This window comes from Zootoca vivipara, chromosome 1 (genome assembly GCF_963506605.1).
Source record: "Zootoca vivipara chromosome 1, rZooViv1.1, whole genome shotgun sequence".
Taxonomy (NCBI): Eukaryota; Metazoa; Chordata; class Lepidosauria; order Squamata; family Lacertidae; genus Zootoca; species Zootoca vivipara.
Window position 1 is genome coordinate 105,887,486 of NC_083276.1, and position 23,412 is coordinate 105,910,897.

The window sequence follows — 23,412 nt, forward strand, 5'->3', positions numbered from 1 at the left end:
TACTTGCACTTTGGTGTGCTTTCGAACTGCTAGGTGGGCAGGAGCTGGGACCGAGCAACGGGAGCTCACCCCGTTCGAACCGCCGACCTTCTGATCGGCAAGCCCTAGGCTCAGTGGTTTAACCCACAGCGCCACCTGGGTCCCTCCATATATATATATATATATGACAAGGTTTCATTCATCCTGCTCTTAGCCCAGCTTGATCCACCTTTAATGTGATGTTCCTGCAAACTCAGATTTCATCTGTACACCTATGGCATTTGTACTGTAAAGTGCTTGTCTCTCTCTCCTTTTATGATACAGGAAATAATCAGCTCATATCCTTTCTTCACGATCTCCCTGGATGATTTCCCTGAAAATAAAGAAATACAGGCTGATTTGAATGCGTACATTCAGTACAGGATCGGTGCCAGCCAGGATATTGTAAACAATATATCTCTGAATGGAAAAGCTGATGCAGCTATAATTGGGAAAGTGAGCAACCATCTGATCATGAGGAGCATGGGATCCTATCTCTACTTGAAATTGACCCTGGATCTCTTTCAGAAGGGTCACCTCGTGATCAAAAGTGCAAGCTACAAGGTAGTTCCAGTCTCTCTCTCTGAGCTCTATTTGCTTCAGTGCAACATGAAGTTCATGACGAACTCATCGTTTGAAAGGGCCCTGCCAGTGCTGAATGTGGCTCTGGCATCACTTCACCCAATGACAGATGACCAGATTTTCCAGGCCATCAATGCTGGCCAGATATATGGTGAACAGGACTGGGAAGAGTTCCATCAGAGGATGGAGTCCCTTTCAGGCTTTTTGATAAAAAGGCGAGACAAAACGCGAATGTTCTGCCATCCATCCTTCAGGGAGTGGCTGGTCTGGAGAGCAGAGGGTGAAAACACGGACTTCTTGTGTGAACCAAGGTAAATGGAAGCTGTATATATTATATTGTGGGTGCTAATAATTGCTGATGGTTTTTGTTTCTTTTGTTGTGCTACAAGTGGAAGATGGTATTGATACCGGGCATGTCATTGCTAAGGGAAAAATGCTGTTAGAGCCAAGGTTTTTCATTTTGTTTATCACTGAAGCATAAGTTGTACAGTAAAATCAGAAATGAGACTCCATATCTAAAAAGCGGAATTTACTACTTTCAGTAACATTTGGGCTAAGCATTTCATTACTTTGGTAGGAGAGTACACTATGGAGGAATGTGACTTTTTATTTATCTGCTATGAAGCTTCTTTATAATTCTGCAGGCGCAACCTTATGAATTAACTATCCAGCCCTGGAAACTCTTTACATTCTTATTCCTCCCTATTTGACAACAAATCCTTCTCAGGCTTATAGAGATTATGGGCACTGTTAGAGACATGATAACGTGGTAGGTGGAACCCATAGGGAATCTATTATGTTCTTAAATTTCAGATTGTTTGTTCAACAGTAACTTGTGTCTTTTATCCTGCCCCACTAATCATTTGTGAATCCTATAAGTAGAAATGGGAGTGGCCCTGTAATGGGATTATTGCAGTTTACACTGACATTCGTATAATTTAAAAAGAGATTCAGCATCTGAGGCTTATGGAATCGTGCAGTTTGACATTCTAAAATTAGAACCAGTTCAAAATTTAATCAAGGGAGAGGAATACGTTGGCTGCTGGAAACGTGCTTTCATCTGCTGTAGCTATTGTGCTAGGCCAAGATGTCAACTGCATGCAGGAGCTGGTTAAAACCAGTGGAGTATGGGAAGAATGAGATCCAGTTTTTTTGGGGGGGGGCACTAATGGAAAATCAGTCAGCTAGAGAATAATTTGACTGATTTGATGCACTCTGGGTCTTTGGACTTTTGTAGTCTGACTGACACAACACACTTGACTTGAGCAACTTTCAAAACACAGGCTGGTTTCAAGAGCAGTTGGTAACATGGCTTGGGGAGGAGGTTATTGGTCAATGGAAAACCATGAAAGTTTTGTTGAGTGCATGAAAGCACTTAATAGGCTTTTTATGTGGTTGTTCTTCATTGAGTGCCCTCAAACTTAGTTGTTCATTTCGTATTGTTTTTACACGTCATCAGTTGTTTTTTGTATTGTTTTAAAAATTATTTTAGATGTTTTCATTCTATACCTGCAAACCACCAAGATACATGCACATCCATTAATTTACTGAGTTGGATTCAATATCACACACACTTTTAGCAAAAAATAAAAATGGCTTTATTAAAAATATGCAAGCAATTGTGTATTTTATGGATTTGTAAATTGCTTTGAGCCTATTTTATTTTTTTTGTAAAAAGTTATAAATAATAAAAAGCTCGCTGTAATGTTGCGTTAAGAATATCCCTGTTGAAAGAATCAAATATACATAATAGTTGCGCTGAGTAGATTTATTTTGGCTACCTACAATTATATCACGTAATTTTTAGTATTAATAATTTCTCCAGTGCTCTTTAGTGTACAAAGTATTATAACGTGCACTGTTTTTAATTTACACTTTAAAGAATGCATAAAAACATAGTACTTTAAAAAGCATTAGAAGCTGACCTTTTTCCCTGTTACCGTGATAACATAATTCTTTTATATTTGTTTGTGATGGTGATGTGTTCATTATTGACTTAAAAAGAAATGGGAAGACTGCTTTACGGAAAAAGAAGGGTCTGAACACATTGTTTGCCCACTGTTTCAGAACACGGAAATGTCACTGTGGTTTTGCAAAATCTTGCACTCTTACCATATAAATCACCACCCGTACTCCATTATAGTGAAAACCAGATACGCTGTGTCTGTGACCTTGGTTGACCTTACCAGACGCTAGTTTACATTTCTCATGACTTGGTTTGATTTAAACAGAATAGGAACAGAACAAACTTTTCCACAAAAAGGACTGGTAATGTCTGAGAATGAGATAATGCAAGTATCTTCTGTCTTCCTTAGGTTCAACAGATTTTGATATTTAGATTTTGGGGCAGGAGAATGAAATCTGTCACGTTAGGTATTCAGAGGACAAACAGGTGACATAACATTGATTAGTACAGTTTAAAATCCTCTCTCCCTGTCTTTCTGCTTCTTTGATTAGGAATGGGCATGCGCTCCTGGCATTCATGTTCTCAAGGCAGGAAGGAAAGCTTAACCGTCAGCAAACAATGGAGCTTGGGCATCACATTCTGAAAGCACATATATTCAAGGTAAAGCCTATATTTTATTTTGCCTTCTGATATGTGTTCAGTTTGTTTCTTTTTGTTATATCTTTGTGCCATAATATCATTATGTCCTCTTGTTTCTCTCCCCATCCAGAAGCTTTAGAAAATGGCAAGTTAAACTTTGCTTTAGAAAACGTTCACAATGTGCATAAATGTTATTTTCAACGTTCACAATGTGCATAAATGTTATTTTCACAGCAGTTACTAATATTGTTTTAAAGCTTTTTAAGTAACCCAGACCTAATCTCTTGTCACATGATACTGTATTTAGAGTTTAATACCTAGCCACTCTCAAAATATTCATTGCCCAGTAGGTAGAACTATGTATGGAGGAAGGCTGCACACTTTTCTTGTATTTTCGAGCTGCTGCAGGAAGTTTGTAAGGGACATTTCAAATATTGGGCAGATGTAAATACACAGCTAAAGTATTTCTATGCAAGCAAAGGTCTGAGGATTTTCATTTTTCAAAGAAAAAGGCTATCACAATTTTCAGTGTGCAAATAGTAATATTATTTTGAAAATCTGTTTGCTTCCTCTTTTTTCATCTCTATTTGTTGTATCTTCCAGGGGCTCAGCAAAAAGACTGGAATTTCTTCCAGCCACCTTCAAGCCTTGTGGATTGGCTATAGCACTGATGGTTTGTCAGCAGCTCTTGCATCCTTGAGAAATCTTTATACACCCAATGTAAAGGTAAGAAAACTTAAGTATAAGTTATACTTCACTTTTTCACTGTGGTAGTTCTAAACTTAAGAGAAAGCAGTTCCACACTGTTACAGGCTGAGGGCAAGTGGGCAACAGCATGTCAGTTCCAGAACAAGGAAGAAAGGAAAAGCAGGAGACTTGACTGTGGCAAGAATCTGTTCAAACTAGGAAATGCTCACTCTCTTTGAATCTCCTGTTTCTTTCTCTGCTTTTGAAAACTTGTCCAATCAAGATTGGCCAAAAGCGCTTTTTAGCCATTGAGTGTAAGGACTGAAAAACTAGCCACTAGCCAATAACCTTTATAAAGCTCATGTAGATTCATGGTGCTGTTAAACTGACCAAAGTTAAAGTCCCCAAACTTTCAACAGTCTCTGCCACTGTCTCTAAGAAAATCCCAAAACATTTGTTAAGAGTGATTTAAAGAGGACTGTTGGTATCAGCAAGGGAAGATGCAAATGATTAGTTTTTAAGTCTCTCTTTAATGTGTGAATAGCCACGTGTATTCTCTGTAGAGAGTATTCCTATTTTAGAATTGAGCAAATAGGTTTTTCTATGTAAATTAAGAAACAATCTGTAACCTCATCAACTGCAACCTGACATCCATACAATCTTATTACATTATGGAGATGCAAATTGTTCCTGTTTCAGTCTCTAAACAAGAAGTCAAATTATATTTCCTTTCTTTTAAATCCCTCTAGGTGAGTCGTCTGCTGATTTTGGGTGGTGCAAATGTAAACTACAGGACAGAAGTTCTCAACAATGCTCCAATATTGTGTGTTCAATCTCATCTTGATCATGAAGAAGTGGTCCTCCTTCTGCTTGAATTTGGTGCCGCCATTGATGGTGCGTCTGAGAATGGGATGACCCCACTTTGCTGTGCAGCAGCTGCAGGCCACATGCATATAGTTTCACTGCTCTGCAAGAAAGGAGCAAAGGTAAGCTTGACCACAGACTCAGTATGGAGCTATAGAGCTATACAGAGGGAGCCAAATAAAGGCTATCTCATTTCTCTGTGAGGATGCAGCTCAGACACTGAAGCATGCCCTGGATCAGTTAAACATGAAAATTCCTTGTGCCCTGTGCTTTAATACTCTGGAACACATAACTAAAATACCTTACCTAGGTTTAGTAAAAACAAACAAACCAGAATCTGCTTTGATTTTAGGTAATACATAGTTATGCAGAATCACAGTAAATACCACCAAATTATATTCAGTGGGACCTTGACTTACGAGCTATTCGACATCCAACGTTTTCAAGTTACGAGCGGAAAAAGTGGCCGCGCGCTTACGATTTTTCCGACATCCGAACGGAAACCCGTTTGTGGCTAGATGTGGTTTCCTCGACTTACGAATTTTTCCGTTTCCAATGCATTCCTATAGGAAACTGTGTTTCCTATGGGAAACCCAGCTTACAAAGTTTTCGACCTACGAGTGTGCATTCGGAACGGATTAAATTCATAAGTCGAGGTCCCACTGTATAGTAATCTGCCAATTTGGTACTTTGTAAAAAGCTTTGGTGTAACAGCTTGTGCAATGAGCCTGCTTATCATGAATGATATTCTTTTTCTCTCCCTGCGCTTCCCCTTTTAGATCAATCACTTGGATAAAAAGGGACAGTGTGCTTTGGTTCATAGTGCCCTAAGGGGCCATTCTGATATTCTTGAATATCTGCTGAACATGGATTGGAGCACTTCCCAGCAGCAGAATTCACTGACAAAGCGACAGGCACTTCAGCAGGCTCTGACAGCATCTTCAAGCATGGGACATTGTCAGGTAGCTTGCTCCACCTCTCTTCTTGAAAGTGTTTAGAATAATTCAATGGTTTCTACACTGCTATTCTCCAATTGATATTAAAAAGGTCTACATTTTAAATGATGGCCTTTTAAACTGTGTGGTGGAGGTGATACTGCTTTTATTTGTTATTATACTGTGTATTTTTGTTTTTTTTATATTGTAAACCGCCCTGTGATCTTCGGATGAAGGGCAGTATAGAATTTTAATTAATAAAAAACAAAGTCTGTCAGGCTACTACAAGCCCATTCAACATGAGGCAAGTATATGAATAAAGATCAAATTTCACTGCCATCAGGCAGTACTTTTCAAACAAATGAGACATCATGTATTTTTCCCAAAGAGCTGGGAATAGCTGTATCATGCCACTCAGGAAAATGTCACTTTTATTGGGAAATCAGACAAAATAGCTACCCCCTTACACTATCATACACAAATTATGTGGCACTTGCCATATACTTTCCAACAGTGCTTTTTTTTTTTAGCTGGGGAGCTCCAGAGTTCAGTACCAACACCTCACAGGTGGGTGCCATTGCGGTCTGGCACTCACACTGCCCACTTATAGCCTTCACATACATCTGAGAAGCCCAAAATGAACATTCCAAGTCAAAACAGAAGCTGGTCAGTGTGTGCGAGTCTACACTTTTCTCCAATCTATGACTCCACTTAGCTCCTGGCCGCTCCTAGGCATGATACAGGGTGGGGCCAGTTTGTAATTCCTTATTGGTTCCGGAAGTCTGTACTTAACCTGAAGTGAACTTTCCCATTGAAAGTAATGGAAAGTGGATTAATCCGTTCCAGACGGTCCATGGAGTACTTAAACTGAAGCGTGCTTAACCTGAAGCGAACTTTCCCATTAAAAGTAATGGAAAGTGGATTAATCCGTTCCAGACGGTCCATGGAGTACTTAGACTGAAGCGTACTTAACCCGAGGTATGAGTGTAATTGGTTCCAGAAGTCCGTACTTAACCTGAAGCGTACTTTCCCATTGAAAGTAATGGAAAGTGGATTAATCCGTTCCAGACGAGTCCACGGAGTACTTAAACTGAAAATACTCAAACCGAGGCGTGCTTAAACCAAGGTATGACTGTAGTGGCAATGGACTTTAAGCTTTCCAATCAGGCCTCTACCGTTGCATGCGCACGTTTGAGTGAGTGCCCTTCTGAGCTGCCCATGCCATCCGCCTGAATCTTAAGAGAACGAGGGAGGCGGGGGCACATTTATTTGACCTGCACCAGAACTAGTGGCGACCCCCAAAAGCAGTTGGGGAGACAGCTTGCTGTAGTTTTTAGCACCTCTGCAGGCAGTGATTGTGGCTGTTGTCAACCCGGCATCTATTCAGGGCTGCACCAAGTCACCCAGTTACTTAACTGTAACAATTTCATCGTGAGTTCCGGCACCCCTTTTTTCTTGAAAAAAAACTCCGCTTCCCAATCTCTCTTTCCTTTGTTGCTACTAAAAAGATTACAGTGGTACCTCGGGTTAAGAACTTAATTCGTTCTGGAAGTCCGTTCTTAACCTGAGGTACCACTTTAGCTAATGGGGCCCACCGCCGTACGATTTCTGTTCTCATCCTGAAGCCAAGTTCTTAACCCGAGGTACTATTCTGGGTTAGTGGAGTCTGTAACCCGAAGCATCTGTAACATGAAGCATGGTTACAGACTTGTAAGGGGTTAGGAGTTGAATGGTCCCAACTTGCTTGGTGGTGTTTTTTGCTCCATATACTTGAGACAAGATGATACTGTAAGCTTTAGCATACTCTGTACTTGTGCCAAGTGCAGCTCTGTTTAAGATGAAAAATGCTAGTAGGATTTCTGTCTCCACAATGTGGCTATAAAGGATTACATGGCCATAATAGAATACAAGAAGATGGTTTATTCCTTGAAACCACATTTGTACTATTTTCCATCTGCCTCACAAGACTGCAGCAGCTCTCTTAATGTATTTATTGTTTATGCAATTAATCTTGGCATGCAAACATTAGCCTCCATTATGTTTTACTGCCATTTTTGAAGCGGTTGGGGGGGGGAGTTAAATTCTGCACTGTATACTAGTATGAAGGCAGATTGGGATTCCTGTATAAATGGAATATTCCCCCCCACCTTTTTTTTACAATTCAACATTTTAAACATTGCCTCTGTTTTTCTTCATAGAAATGGAGTATGGAAGAAGTATGCACTCATGTTCCTCAGCTTCAATTGAAACATTAGAATTGTTTCTTTAACTACTCCCAGTAAACATTTCTGAGAAGATTCATATGAATTGCCTTGCTTTGTTTGCTTGTACTTTCCTTGATTTACCCAACCACATAATATAAATAATTTTATATTTTTGGGGGACGACGACATGAAACTGACAGAAACACATTCTTACTCATTTTATCTCTTGAGTGAAACAGAAAATTAATTTGTATCCAAAATAGTCTCATAGTATTGATGCATTCAGAAGACAAGCATATATACAAGCACCTAGTTATAGTTTGCCATTCCATAGAACCTGGATATATCCTTGTTAGATCTTTGAAGAGAAACTGGCTTGTACATAACAACTTGTGCTGTTACCTTAAATGCATAGTTTGACATACCATAAATTTCTTAGCTGAAACCTATTGTGTTTACAAATGTATTGTGCACCACCAACAGAGTGCTAAGGTAAATCAAGTCCATAATTATGTAATTGCTTGTTCTTTCTTGATGGGTTTCTTTTTTTTTTAATTGTAGCTGATTGAGATTTTCCTCCTCATTGTAGGTGATTCATTTTCTGATGCGGATTGAAAAGGAGCCTAAAATCGACATCAATGAAACAGACACACTGTGGGGAGAAACAGGTATGTGTGTATGAGAGAGAGAGCTTTTGGTACTCATCAGAAGGGGGTTTCTCAAGGGACACAAGGACACCACCAAGTGGGATATCTTTATGCTCCTCTTTCTTAGAGGCAGAAATAAAGCCATTTTCAGAGGCTTCTGTATTATCCCCCCCCCCCTTTCTGTGACAGTTTGCCCTTCTGGCCAAAACATACAAGAGGTTACAAAGAGCTGCATTGGGAAGAGGAGGGAGAAGTGACATGCAAAGAAGACCCTTTGTGCAACATTAGATGCCACCCTTTGTCTCTGATGCATTACAGAATAGACTCCTTTGCATTTTCTCCTTTTGTTGCGCTCTTGCCTTATTCTATCTCTGTACCCGTCTACATTCTCTGGTTGTTTTTGTTGGCATATTCCTGTTTTCCCCTCTTGTACTTATAATGCTACTAGTCCCCCAGTAGTCTGTGGATTGTTCATGCCTAGCTACACATTTGAGCAGCCATTTCCTTCTGGCAGTTTGGACAGAACACTTTTCCTCCTAACAGTGGCATTTTGAGTGCAGAGATTGCTAGCTGAGGGTTGCACTGAGATCACAGTGCCTATAGTTAAGCAGAGCTGCTTAGGATGAATTGTCACGTTGTCAAAAATGGTCTACAAGTCTTGAAAATTTGATAAATTCAGATATGTGCCTTGCAATCTGGGGACAGATTTTTCAGAAGGCAGCTCTCTGTTTCCCCTCCCCCTTTACATTTTTAACCATAGACCAGGATTGGAAAGGGACTGCCATTTAGTGGTGCGGTAGATGCTTTGCATGCAATAACATTCCATATTCAATCCCTGGGGAAGACTCCTTTCTGAAAACCAGAGAGTCCCTGTCAGTCAGTCAGTGCAGACAATATGGAGCTAGGAGTCCGTAGAAGACAGTTTCCTATATTCCTAAACTGTGTGTTTTGGATTTACAGAAATCCTTCACACAGATTTCAATGCACAAAAGACAAAGTGCATATGGCATAGAATCACATTAGAAGTATCACCTCGTACACAGCAAAATGTATTAGCCACCTTACATTGTTACAGACACTTCCAACCATTGTTTGCCCTGTTTTCCAAAATTTCTCTTCCTCAGTTAGCACTTTCCTCAACATCTTTGACAATAGGCCAAAGATCTGCCAAAGATCATATTAGTTTTCCTATAGAGTAGTAAGCTGGTCTCATATTTTCCATTTTCCATTAGTAGTTTTGCTGTTCATTTAGTGTTTCCCCCTTTTCTTTTTAAAGTTAGAAGCCGGGGCAAGCTATTGTTGGGTACATTAGACATATCAGAGATGGGCCTTTTCGGAATGGTCAGCATTCCTAAACATAGCTTTCCTGAGGATCTTGTTTGTTTAAGCCCACTGCAGGCTATTCTTTAGTCATGCTTATTTCTGAATATGGTATACTTGAGACACATCAGCTTTTTGTATCTTAAGTGACCCCAGGAGCTGTGGGTGATAGTGAGATAAGGCACAGGGTTGTTTTTTGGTTTTATAACAGAGCTATAACCTTCGTGTTATATTCCCAGCAGTTATAAAAAATCTGTTTAAAAACAAAAACAAAAACTGTCAGCTTGTTTGGGTCTACATGCTCAACCTAATCCTTAAATTAATGGTGCTACCTTGTGTGTCAGTTACCATTAAACAAAAATCTTACTTCCTGTGGACTAGCAGATGACTGCCTTTACTGCTAGGGTTACAGTGAAACAAAGAGATTAGAATTGTAGAGTTGGAAGGGACCCCAAGAGCCATCTAGTTCAACACCCTGCAGTGCAAAAATCTAAGCTAAAGCATCCATGACAGATTGTGACCTACATTATTATTTTTTACAGTTGTGAGAGTAGAGAAGAAATTCTCAACCATTGCTGTAACTAGCATTACAGGTTTCAGTTAGGGGCATTTTTGCAGACTGCAGCCTTTCCCAGGGGTTGGGAACCTCAGGCCCAGGGGCCAGATGTAGTCTTCTGGGACTCTTTCTGGCTCGAGACTCCCAGTGACCCTGTTTTGTGCTCTCAATGGTTTATGTGGTTGGAATGCATCCTTGAACTGATCTTGCTTCTTGTTTGCCTAGGTGGAGAATAGAGAGGGAGTGGGTATATACACAAAGTAGCCTACTGCACAAGGCTAAAATTTGCATTCATTGCTCTGGCATGTGGCCCTGGGTGGTGGCAAAAAAGGATGCTTGATGGTCCTTTGGTCTGATTCAAGGGAGCTATTCTTACATTCTTAAAAGGACATCTTGCCATTCTTGACTCTGTAGGAAGTTTTTGAGTATCCAGTTCCATGTCATTTTAATGAATGTTAGTATCTGGGAATACAAGGGGGTTTTTTTGTACAAGAGGAAACATCTATTGGTTTCTGGACTAACTGCTGATAACTCTCGGGAGGAATGCATAGAATGCTTTTAGCTTAATGTCTTCTCTCAAGCTTGTTTTCTCTTTAAATCTGGTAAACTAAAACCTTTTATTTCTTTTCAGCTTTGACTGCTGCTGCTGGGAGAGGAAAGCTGGAAGCATGTGAACTATTACTTCAACATGGTGCTCTAGTAATGAGAACTAATAGAAGAGGGATCCCTCCCCTTTTTTGTGCTGTGCGTCAGGGACACTGGCAGGTGGGATGAAACTTTATGATTAAAATTGGCAGTTTCGGCTTAATTTGTGAAATGAAGGACACTTCTCTAACCTGCAGGCCTCCAGATGTTGTGGGATTCCAAGTCCCGTAAGACCCAGACAGCGTAGCTGATAGGGATAATAGGAATTGTAGTCCCAACGACATCTAAAAGACCACATGTTCGCCATCTCTGCTTTAGATGGCAACAGACGTTTTTGAACTGTTTTGAAAAGGCTATTAATCTCTAGGGCATTTGATTATGAAAACAGTGGCCCAGTGAGGAGTCTTGTTGATCAAATAAAGATATGGTACTGAGTTGAGTGCCGCTCTGTTAAAGCCATACAGATGAATCTAAAGAACCAGGAAACTATATGTTTTATGCTCCACAAGCATTCTCCTGCAGTTATTGGGACTTGGGTATGCAGTACGGTATGGTCGAAGTGTGTATTGTTCTTGTAAGGATCAGGTTACATATTGCCATTATTTATTCTAAGGTTGTGACTTTACAGTACTGTGATAGGAATATACTCACTTTTTTCAGATTGCAAAACTTCTGCTGGAAAAGGGAGCTGATATAAATTTAAGTGACAAGCAAGGCAGGACACCACTCATGGTAGCTTCTTGTGAAGGACATCTTAGCACTGTTGAATTTCTCATCTCCAAAGGTAACAAACACACTGTTCAAGAATTTTTTCTTTTAACTTGCCCTATTCAGTTTTCATGCCTTTTAAGATAGATAAGCCAGCCTGACAGTTCAACATTGAAAGTGTCTTGATGCAAGTTTTATTAGTTAATGCTGAAATTACATCATCTCAATAGTATTGAAGAGGAAGTTCAATAATTTTTCAGTGTGTTTAATTTTTGGCTTAACGTGGGGCATATTTTAAGTCTCCCCCTTCAAAATAACGTATTTTTTGTTTGTGTTTTAGGTGCAGACATTTCATTGCTGGACAAGGAGGGCCTGACAGCACTGAGTTGGGCTTGCCTCAAAGGACACAAGAGTGTGGTCCAGTATTTGGTTGAGAAAGATGCCACAATAGACCAGACGGACAAGAATGGAAGAACCCCCTTGGATTTAGCAGCTTTCTATGGAGACTCAGATATTGTAAGTCAAGTCAAATACTGGGCTTGCTATAAGCTTTCACTTTCTGAAACTAAGCCAGAGCACTGAGATCTTGCCAACTAGAATGCTAATTAAGCAAACTAGCTCCCTTTTTCATGCACTTGAGAGCGCCACTAGAGATGATTCACCAAGAAAAAACTACACTTTTTTTTTTAAAGAGATACCTAATGCTGGGTACCTGTTCTTCTTCACTGTGTAGAGAGAGTATGTGGGGGATCCTTTTGATTCTAAATAATTTCTATTAAACAAACATATCCAATGCTTGGTCAAAGTATAAAATCTTTCACCATGGATTTTTTTTTAACTTATCAAACTCTAGCATAGATGCATATGACTTTTTCTACTGCCTTACTTTTTTGGTAAATGATGAGGTGCCGGAACTCTTAACTGTGAGTGCCAGCACAAAATGGCTGCTTGTGGCGGGGGTGGTCTTGCTCAGTATCAGTCTGCTGTGACTCAAACAAGATTTGTGAGATGTGAAGGGATGTTTCAGCACTGATAAGTATTAATATATTTTAAAATGTAAGAAATCTTTGGTTTAAGAGTTAAAAGCTCTTATAAATGGATTCTACCTTAAAGTAGAACAGGATCCGTCAGTTAGGCTTACCTTGCATCTTATATAAGCAATAATTTACATTGTAGTCTCACATGTGCTCACTTACAACTTAATGAATAGATTCCCCACGGCCTGCATTTAAATTACACTAGAATGTCACTTGTTGGGATAATTAAAATAATAATGTGAAAAATGCTAAACATGTGAGACCCATACTAAAGAAATATTGAATTATCACACCAAGAACCTGTTTCCCACTATATAGTCCCAACATTACAACTTTAAAAAAACCAAAAACGTTTAACATAGGGACAGTCTTCAGCCGGCACCTGAAGTTGTACGGTATTACACTAAACCAGGCATCCCCAAACGTCGGCCCTCTAGATGTTTTGGATTACAATTCCCATCTTCCCCGACCACTGGTCCTGTTAGCTAGGGATCATGGGAGTTGTAGGCCAAAACATCTGGAGGGCCACAGTTTGGGGGTGCCTGCACTAAGCTATTGTTGACAGCAAGTGCATTGCACATTTGGAATGGTATTGCTCTATATGCGAAAATCAAACCTTGAATCTGGCTTGATGGCAAAGGAATTATCAGTGCATATCTTTAAGAGCCTTCTGATGGCCTTCTGATGTCAAAAAAACCTAAGTGGTTTCATTTTGCACTAACTGCAAAAATCTAAGTGGGAAGTTACTGAAGCATGGATCTCTGCAACCAGACTATTTCTGTTTAGGAATGGCCACAGGTGGAAATGGGCACTCTGCCACACACAGCACAACTGCCAAGGGGCCAAGAAGGAGCCCCCCCCCAATTCTGAAAGGTTCCTTTATAGGTTAACTGTACTAGATTTCCCAGGTTTCTGGAACTAACTTGAGCTGTATGAATTTATGCATATCTTTGAAGGTGGTGTTTTCTTACTGTTTTTATTTCAAGAGCTGCATTAAAAGCCTTTGAACATTGATGGTATGCAAATGGACATAATCCATTAGGAACTACTGCATCAGCTGCAGAATAAAGGCAGTTCAAGGGTGTATTATTGCAGTAGAGCTTGTGCAAGAGAAGTTCCTGGTGTGTTGCAGCCACTGCCACAAACATGTATTTTATTTTTAAATGTAATTTCTCCGTGTTTGATCATTTATAGGTGCAGTATTTGGTAGAGAAGGGTGCAGTGATTGAACATGTTGACAATAGTGGGATGCGCCCATTGGACAGAGCAATTGGATGTCGAAATACATCAGTGGTAGTCACACTGCTTCGAAAAGGAGCCAAATTAGGTTAGTGGAAAATAACTTGTGCTGGCAAATAGAATGTTTTTATTTGGGAAGAAAACAATTGCTGACTCTTAAACCCCCACATTAAAAGTCCCATTGTACCCTAATACGTAATATATAATTTCATTTTAGTGCTACAGTAATAAAAATGCCCATCTAAAAGCATTGACATTTCCCAGTAAAACTGGATTTTTCTTTTTAAAATTGTAGTAATTTAAGCTTACTTAGAGATGCTGAAATATTAACAGCCATAGTGTAGACAGAATATTTTTCTATTGCACTTGTTTATAGCTCACCTTTCAATATACAAATCCTTCCAAGTTATTAAAAAACAAACAATATGTATTTATTTATTTTCTAAAATTTATGCACTACTTGATTCTTAAAAAAACCTAAAAGTGGTTTATAAAAATAAGACAATAAAATGTTCAGTAAAATAGTTAAAAGCAACTATTTAAAACATTCACACACAAAAAAAATCCTCGATAAACTAAAAACAAATCAACCTTCTACATATCTGGGTAGGCTTGTCTAGAGTATAGTGAAGGTACCTGCCTGACATCAATAGGCAGGGAGTTCCAAAGTGTAGGTTCTGCCACAATAAATACCGATTTATATTTAAATGACACTGTTACAGAAGAGTAATTCAGTCCAAATCATTAACTATCTGGTTGTTCACAGCTAAATTTCATTTGAGGAGTCCAGTATAACATTAAATATTAACCCTTCTAATTCCAGGAAATGCAGCATGGGCCATGGCTACTTCGAAACCTGATATTTTGATTATCCTACTACAAAAGCTAATTGAAGAAGGAAACATGATGTACAAAGTAAGTGGATCCTTGCTTTTGCTTATAACCTTAAGAATCTGAGTGTTTTATGAACTGTTGCATGATGGCAGATACCAGTGGTTCAGGTGCCAAACTACTCTTGCAGCACAGTTCCATGCATGCTTACTTAAATGTAGGGATGGTAATTACTCCTATGTAAGTGTGCTTATGAGGGACGCGGGTGGCACTGTGGGTTAAACCACAGAGCCTAGGGCTTGCCAATCCGAAGGTCGGCAGTTCGTATCCCCACGACGGGGTGAGCTCCCGTTGCTCGGTCCCAGCTCCTGCCAACCTAGCAGTTTGAAAGCACGTCAAAGTGCAAGTAGATAAATAGGTACCACTACAGCAGGAAGGTAAACGACGTTTCCGTGTGCTACTCTGGTTCGTCAGAAGCGGTTTTGTCATGCTGGCCACATGACCTGGAAGCTGTACACCGGCTCCCTCGGCCAATAACGCAAGATGAGCGCTGCAACCCCAGAGTCAGTCATGAGTGGACCTAATGGTCAGGGGTCCCTTTATCTTTAAGTGTGCTTATGATTAATCTTGGGCAAATGATAATTTGTATTTGTAAATCATCCTGAATGCAGGAGAAGGCAGGGTATAAAGGAAACAAACTTTCATGCGTAAGTAGAACAGAGTTGCTTACTGTAATGGTTGTTCAAGTAGTGGTGTCTGCAGTGATACATCCGCAATTGTTCAGGTGCACACCACAGAACATAATGTTCTAGACCAGGCATCCCCAAACTTCGGCCCTCCAGATGTTTTGGGCTACAATTCCCATCTTCCCTGACCACTGTTCCTGTTAGCTAGGAATCATGGGAGTTGTAGGCCAAAACATCTGGAGGGCCGCAGTTTGGGGGTGCCTGGTCTAAAATGTAAAGAAATAAACCTGCGGCATGAGGTAAATTTCATGAAAATCCAGAACAATATGTTAAGTGTCTTCTGTAATAATACATTTATGTGATGTGGCAACTCTTCACTTACACAGAGTCAGGCACTAGGTTTTAAATTGACTAGTAAACAAATATACAATTAGTATCCAAGATATACATTCCACACCAAGTGGAGGGGCAGGCCCTATTGGTAAAAGAGCCATATCTAACATAGGGAAGTAGCTGAATAAAATGTTGCTGCTCTTTTTTAAAAACCGTGAAATCCAACATTCAAATTTGTTAATCTTCTCGCCAGCGGCATCTGTTAACAAGTCAGTTTATTTTTCATTTGAAAGCAACATTTAAGAATCAAATTGTCACACTTCTATGCTCTTCACCCTGCAGAAAGGGAAGATGAAAGAGGCAGCACAGCGGTACCAGTATGCCTTACGGAAGTTTCCTCGAGAGAGTTTTGGAGAAGAAATGAAAGCTTTCAATGAGCTCAGAGTTTCCTTATATCTAAACCTCTCAAGATGCCGCAGAAAAACAAATGTAAGTTATTTCGTCCAAGTTTTTATGCATTGTGACTGACTACATGGAGACTGTAGAAAAAATATCACTGATCTGATGATACCAATTTTAGGTTAATAGATCTGCTAAAGAGTGCTTGCATAGCTTTTCAGTCAGTATGTTTTATCATGACTAAGCTTTTTTAAAAAGTGATGTGAATAAGCAATATTAGTACTACACATCATCAAAACACGTCAGCAGTACAAATTCCATTAGCAGAAATTTGATTCGGATGATATCATGAGTACTCTTTTGCCCATTGCAAAAAGTCAAAGGGCCAGGCAGTTCCTCTGCACTGTAATGTTTTATTGCAGTAATTTTTTAATTGAAACTGTTTTATGGTTATTCTGGCAGGATTTTGGCATGGCAGAGGAGTTTGCTACCAAGGCACTTGATCTCAAACCCACATCCTATGAAGCGTATTATGCTAGAGCAAGAGCCAAGAGGAACAGCAGGTACCGACAGTTGCTTTGTAGCAACAGTTTATTTCATAGTAATATTCTCTTTATGATAATTGCATAATCAATATGTTTATATTTATGGTAATGGAAACTGCAGTCTTGTGGGATACCAGGAAAGGGTTTGCAGCTGTAGGACAAATATTGGTATTTATTAAATGATTATCTTGGGAGGGGGGTAACTTCACGATTATCTTAAACACTAATTTTGGATAGAATAGGGGGGGCATAGGGTAATTTTGCACAAGGTGGTGTTTTTTGGTAAAAAATGCCACAAACAAGTATCATTCCACCAGAGCAGAACAGGGAACAATTACTGTGACCAGCACTTTGTCTATGGTGTTCAGCTTAAATTCAATTCCTTCCCCTCGCATCAGATTGCTTGAAAGTGTGCTAAAAAGAAGAAAGGGAGCAGTCCTCCAGCTAGGGCCATGAAGTAACCACGTTTAGTTCTGCTAAAAACAGTTTTTGCATTTTTGTCATCTATACTACTTTGCCCAAAGGTAATCTTTTATAGAGAAAATTTTTGTGTTTGGTTCCTCCCCAACTTCTTAGGCAATTTCATGCAGCCCTTGGTGACTTGCGAGAAGCCATAAAGTTGTGCCCTGGAAACCAAGAAATAAAGAGGCTGCTAGCTCGAGTTGAAGAGGAGTGCAAACAGCTCCAGAGAACACAGCAACAAAAGCAGCAGTGTCCTCTGCCAGCCCAAGCGAGCAATGACTCTGACAATGAGGGGGAAGCTCTTGTTCAGGATCACTTCAGTCTGGAAGAGATAGAAGAGGAGGAACTTTTGCATGAAGACGAGCCTGGTCCGTCTGGGCAGAGGCTGCCACTTTCCCAGGGTAATGCATATTGCAGCAGAAACTCTCAGGAAGGCAGCCAGCAGAAATTTAGACCCATATCCCCTCCAAACAGAGCAGGCAGTAAATACCTGAGAGAGCCTGGCTTAACTATGCAGCCCACAAAACAAGCACAGATAGTAAAAACCAACCAACACCTGAATTCCGTCCAGTCTGTGGCAAGAACTGGATCTATTCAGTCCAGCACAATGACTCAGCCCCTTCAATATCTTCCTCCAAGCCCTGTGACCTCCAGGCACCTCACAAATCCAAGCAACAGTAAAAGCCAGCATTTGGATGGGACAAGTACACTATCAGCAAATATCACCACGGGCAATAACAGCTCAGCAGTATTCAGTGAAAGATCAACAGCAGTCCAGGTTCCCTACTTGCAGCATAGTGATAAAGGATCGCCTCATTCCTTCATGAGTAAGTCCAAAACGCATGAGAGGCTAGCTGTCCACACTCCTGCAAACATCGAAAACACAGGTCCATTACAATCTCAAGGAACTGGCGAGTTAAGGCAGCAAAACCCTATCTGTTCTGGTCTGCTTTCTGTTAGCATGGTAGCTTCCAGCTCAACAAGCAGTCTGTCCTCAAGCAGCAGCTTCTGTGAGAGTGTAAAAGGGCAAAGTCCAGACATTCGGCTCAAGGACAGCAAAGGTAGTCAATGTCAGAGTGGAACAGCAGAACATAGGCCTCGGAATACTCCCTTCATGGGGATCATGGATAAAACTGTGCGGTTCCAGCAGCAGCAACAGCAGCAGCAGGTGAACCTATCAAATCGCAGTTGGCATGGCCAAGCTGCAGAAGGGTTCCTGAAAAGTGCTGGAACGACACTGACTTTGAGCTGTGAGCAGTTCTCTGCCAAACATGCAGGTAGCTATGGCAATCCAGGAGAGAGCATCCAGAATGGAACTCAGCCTAAAGAACTAGAAGAACTACAGTGCCAAGCATCTGCCTGCTCACAAGATAGCAGGATAGGTAAGCCTGTGGCTCATTTGTACCAGGAAGTTCTCTCTAAACAGCACACTCAGCTTAATAAAGACATTCATTTGAGTCACGTGACGTCTACAAAGCCAAAGCGATCTTTCGTAGAATCTAATGTCTGAATAATGCTAGCCATTTCTTTACAAACTCTTAATAGTGATGAACCATCTCCCTGGTTGTAAAACTTAGTGCATAGTAGCATATAAGTTACTGATATTAATCACTAATATTTTACAGGGTCCATAACAGAAACCAGACCATCCAGCCATTTTCTTTAATGCTAAGACTGTCCACAGCATGCCTGTGACTATTAATCAAGAGATGAGTGGCCACTACATATAGTTAAGAAGCTATTTGTTTATGTAGGAGAACATGTTTTTCTAAGAGAGGATTTAAACAGGCTTGCCTGATTAACTAGACTGGTCAGTAAATCAAGCTGAGTCCTTTTGAGAAAGGCAAATACAATTATTTTGTACAGCCATGTATATCTGTTACTGCTTGAAATGAATTAATTCCTGCAAGGTGGTGGGATCCACAGAACATCCAAATCTGTCCATGAATGTTCTTTTATCAGGAAGATTTAGTAGTATTCCAGTTTCATAAGGATTCAGGTGTAAACCTGTCACCTCTGTGCAAATCATTCAGCAGCCAACGTGCAACTGAGGTTGACTTTCATTACTGCAGTTTAGGAGGTAAATTACAGGATATTTTGCATGAATTTTTTCCAACATCCTGGTTATTGCACTGAATATATAATTATGACATGTTAACAACATATAACAGCACTTTACATAGTTTATCCAAACACCTTTTGAGGTGCTATGTCAGTACAAGATGGAGGATAAAGAGGAATACAAGCTTTGCTAGTGTTTCTATAGAACACTCAACAAATGTCTGAGGAGTATAGCATGTGCATTTACTTTAGAGGAACGACATCTGATACTTTCCTCAGTGTTTCACAGTGGAAAAGCTTTTTTAAAAAATTTCAAGGATGTTTGTAAGGACATTCCTGTGAGGTTGGAGTTATACAAACTTGGAGTATTCTGTTGCCCTTTAACAGTAATTTCCATGTGTACAGTATGTAGGTACATTATAACAGCATTCTTGTGTGATTTTTTAAGAAACTCGCAATTTAAAAAATGAATTGTTATTCTCTATTCTAGCTTATTTATTGTTTATCTTGGTATTTGTACAATCTTATTTTATTCTCTTGTTCTGTAGATCTATTTTTTGCACAGCTACTGTATTTTCCCATATGAAATAAAAGACTATTAATATAGTTTCTGGTTGGGTAGTATACATAGCCTTACACTGTTCTACCTTCTCTAACTGTTGTGCCAGTCAGTCATCACCAATCAACTTCAATAAGGTTTTGGTAGGAAACCACCTGGCCCTCCAAATGTTCCATCATCCACAGTCAGCATGGCTGACGGTCAAGGATCATGGGAGTTGAAGTGCAACAGCATCTGAAGGCCTATAGTACACCCTATTCTATGGGTTACCTCTCTGCACCAAAGGTATATCATAAAAAAGTTATTGACATGTCCAAATACTACTGTTAACAATGCTGGCTCTCCAGAAGTCCTCACTGAGGTACCTACTACATACACATGGCTGCATCTTCAAGCCCCTTGGAGTATTTATGAACATCAGAATTTTACAAAATAGCACTGAAGATGATGTGCTTATTTAATTAGCCTTAGTTGGAGAAGTTTGCCATTTAGTTATTGGACCATGCTTCACTGAATATAGTTAACTGCTAATTAAGGAAGCATGATGTCAATGTTGGCTCCTAGCCAAAGTGATCCTGCGATTCACTGTTGACCAGTACCCATGCCACATCTAATCAGGGCATGCAAACTCTTAGAGAAGCCTTTTCATCCTTTCTACTAAGCCCTACAGTGCTCAGTATACTTAGCTGTATGTTTCCAAAATTAAACTTTTGTTGACAAAGTTATTTACATAAGATATAGGCAAGAACCTATGAAAGGTCATTTAAAAAAATGATTTCTTCCAATAAGTCTCATTAGGCCCCAAAATGAAATACTTAATTGTTGCAGCTGCATAATTTCTAAATTACATTTAATTTATTATTGAACATAATCCAGCATGCTTGGCTCTCCTACTGAAATTAATGGGACATGCGATGCTGTGCATGTGGATGTCCCACATGCATGTCATTAAGTATCAATGGAAGTTACTAGATAAATATATAAAATTTCAACTTTAACTTGATCATGCTTAACATAAAAAACATAACTTATAGGTGCCAAGTATAAATCATGTTAGGTAGCAATTTGAATTCTGATCAGATTAAATCAAGGGGCTGAATTTATACAGAGGTACAGTGAAAGACAACGGCACCAAGATGTTTACTGTTGTATTCACCTACCTTCAGCTTCATTCCCACTTATTTGAAAGAACAATCATGCTGTTTAGGGAGACTGCTTTTCATATTTTGGCTGGGTTTCCAACCAGCGATTGATAGCCATTTTCAAAGTTCTGTTTGGGGTAAGTATAAGTCTTTGAAGAGGGAGATTTGTCATGGGACTGGAATGCCTTTTTTCAGTGATCCACTTTTCCATTGCTTCCTTCTCATAGGAATAGCCATCTGAAAAGAGAATTACAAACTTTACTGGAAAGGGGTATATGCATGCATGCCCTACAAAAAACCCTTAAAGACATTCTAAAAAATTGCCTTGGCAGAATACAGAGTTAAAAGGCTGATATGTAATTGAGCTAGGCAACATTGGTGCCCCAAACCTTGGAGAGCTACTGCCAGTTGCAGAAGACTGGAGAAAATCCTTTCCCCCTTTTAAGCACAAGGGCTACATTACATTTTGGTTCACCACCCAGGGCCTGCAGTGACCAGGGCCAACCCACACATGCATCCAGACTCTTGCCTCTCCTCATGCAGGAATTAGACTTTTTTAAAAAAGCATCAGAACTCTTTTCAAAACGATGTAAGCATGAATACAGAACTCCCTCAACCATATTTCCAACATTAGGCAGAGCACACTTGAAATCACTACAGCATGTACTGTACATTCAATAGGGCACTGGAGCCCTTTGCAACTCTGATGTTTTTGCAAATACTTTTCCAAGTCACAATTCTTGTAAAGTGGACCCCACTCCTTATTCTCCCCCCTCCCCGTGATTGTCTCAACTGTAGGTAAAATTTAGATTTTTCTTTTCATTTTGCTTATGAGACACTATATGCAAAGCCATATGAACAATGATGCTATTTTATAAAATCAATAACTACGGTAGATACATTTACACCCATAGTTTATGTTGCCTGAATGACGATTTGCAATTGCACTTATCATAGGGGTTACAATTAAAATAAAAAGATAAGACTGAACACTGTTTTCTGTTGGTAGATAAATACATTCTCCCATCAACCTTCTCCAAACATTTCCTGAATGAAAGCTGGGATTCTATGCACATCTATTATATTACTTATTTTAATATGAGCTTTAAAATTGGTTTCCCAAAGTTCATCACAAAGCCGTCAAAAGAATCATCAGAGCTGCTATGCAAGGTCCCTTGTGCCCATTGCCTTTCATGTATAAAACAGAAGCACCGAAACAGTGACGTGACTAGGCAGTAAATTGCCAGTGACAATCTGCATTTTAATAGTCCTCATTCAATACCGATGCTTTTTTTTTAAAAAAAAACACATGTATACATCGCCATTTTATTGTAAAAGCCATTGTTTACTTCTGCTTAAGTCACATACACTTTCCCCAGAAGCATGAACATAGTTTTATTTGGACATTTGCTGAGCACTCATTAAAAAATGTGTGTTGGTTGCCTTTACCTCTTCCTTTTTGAAATAAGAGGAAGAAATGAATCACAATATTTGCACTTAGCACTTTCCAGCATAAGATTGATACCAAAGTGAGAAAATGTAAGAGGCACTAAAATATTAATTTAATCAAACATTTACTGTCCCTGTGACATGTCTGTATCCAGCAAGCTGTTGACCATCTGAACAACTCCACTAGACTGTGTAGATAAAATTGCATTCTTGGGCACAGGGACTATGCAAAGCCATAAAGAGCCTGCATGCAAGACTTTGCTGTATTTACCAGAGGAAAGGTTTCCCTTGCTGTTTGGGGCAATGCAATAAAAATATTGAGCACTGAAAGTTTTCTTACTAGTTTTATATCATAAAGATAAATTATTAATACCTGAGCCTTTTTATCTGAACTGAAATAATAAAAACATATAAATCACTTTCATCACACCTACCTGCGGCAATGACTGGCTCTCTCATAAGCTCCCTTGTTATGGGACATAGGAATTCATCAGGGATACTCAAACAGGCAGTTTTCATTTCAGTCCTTAGCTCCTCAATGTTACGCAATACTTTACTGCGAAGACCTAGCGATTCTGGAAAGGAATTCACAATAATAGCCACTTTAGAGATTTCTTGGTGCTACAATCAAACTTGAAAATACTTATCTTATTCTTATATTGCATAAAGCAGTGGTTCCCAAACTTTCCGCCCCCGGATCACTTTAAAATCACTGGTGAACAATTTAATTATTTTTCTGCCTGTCATAGCAATTGTAATGCACTGTGCTAGATGCTGTATGCTTTTAACTGAATTTTATTGTATTACAATTCAAATTGTAAGTGTTCTTTCCACAAATGCCATGGAGCACTTCTGGTATAAGTTCATCTCTTCTTTTTCTGTAACACTGAAAAAGTCTAAATGCACCAATTGTGATACCTGGGCACACATTGCCCCTTAAAACATTATGGTATGTTAG

At 39.6% G+C, this 23,412-nt stretch overlaps 2 protein-coding genes across 8 annotated transcripts in view; one reads left to right on the top strand and one right to left on the bottom strand.

The window, feature by feature from the left end:
* The window catches only part of TANC1 (tetratricopeptide repeat, ankyrin repeat and coiled-coil containing 1), a 131,056-nt gene extending 108,759 nt beyond the window's left edge, over positions 1-22,297 (top strand). For all 3 annotated transcript variants that reach the window (XM_060280045.1, XM_035132073.2, XM_035132091.2), the window contains 14 exons: positions 304-911; positions 3,058-3,166; positions 3,749-3,871; positions 4,582-4,818; positions 5,476-5,658; positions 8,425-8,503; positions 10,990-11,123; positions 11,664-11,787; positions 12,052-12,227; positions 13,943-14,075; positions 14,811-14,902; positions 16,180-16,326; positions 16,699-16,799; positions 17,358-22,297. In XM_060280045.1, coding sequence (XP_060136028.1) covers positions 304-911; positions 3,058-3,166; positions 3,749-3,871; positions 4,582-4,818; positions 5,476-5,658; positions 8,425-8,503; positions 10,990-11,123; positions 11,664-11,787; positions 12,052-12,227; positions 13,943-14,075; positions 14,811-14,902; positions 16,180-16,326; positions 16,699-16,799; positions 17,358-18,753 — 3,642 coding nt within the window. In that variant the 3' untranslated portion in view covers positions 18,754-22,297. The remainder of the gene's footprint in view (positions 1-303; positions 912-3,057; positions 3,167-3,748; positions 3,872-4,581; positions 4,819-5,475; positions 5,659-8,424; positions 8,504-10,989; positions 11,124-11,663; positions 11,788-12,051; positions 12,228-13,942; positions 14,076-14,810; positions 14,903-16,179; positions 16,327-16,698; positions 16,800-17,357) is intronic.
* WDSUB1 (WD repeat, sterile alpha motif and U-box domain containing 1) overlaps positions 1,757-23,412 on the bottom strand; it is a 45,261-nt gene continuing 23,605 nt past the window's right edge. For 3 of the 5 annotated variants that reach the window (XM_035132131.2, XM_035132104.2, XM_060280051.1), the window contains 2 exons: positions 22,889-23,029; positions 1,757-21,242 (listed from right to left, as the gene is read on the bottom strand). In XM_035132131.2, coding sequence (XP_034988022.1) covers positions 21,067-21,242; positions 22,889-23,029 — 317 coding nt within the window. In that variant the 3' untranslated portion in view covers positions 1,757-21,066. The remainder of the gene's footprint in view (positions 21,243-22,888; positions 23,030-23,412) is intronic. The other 2 variants (XM_035132113.2, XM_035132122.2) reach the window with 2 other exon arrangements.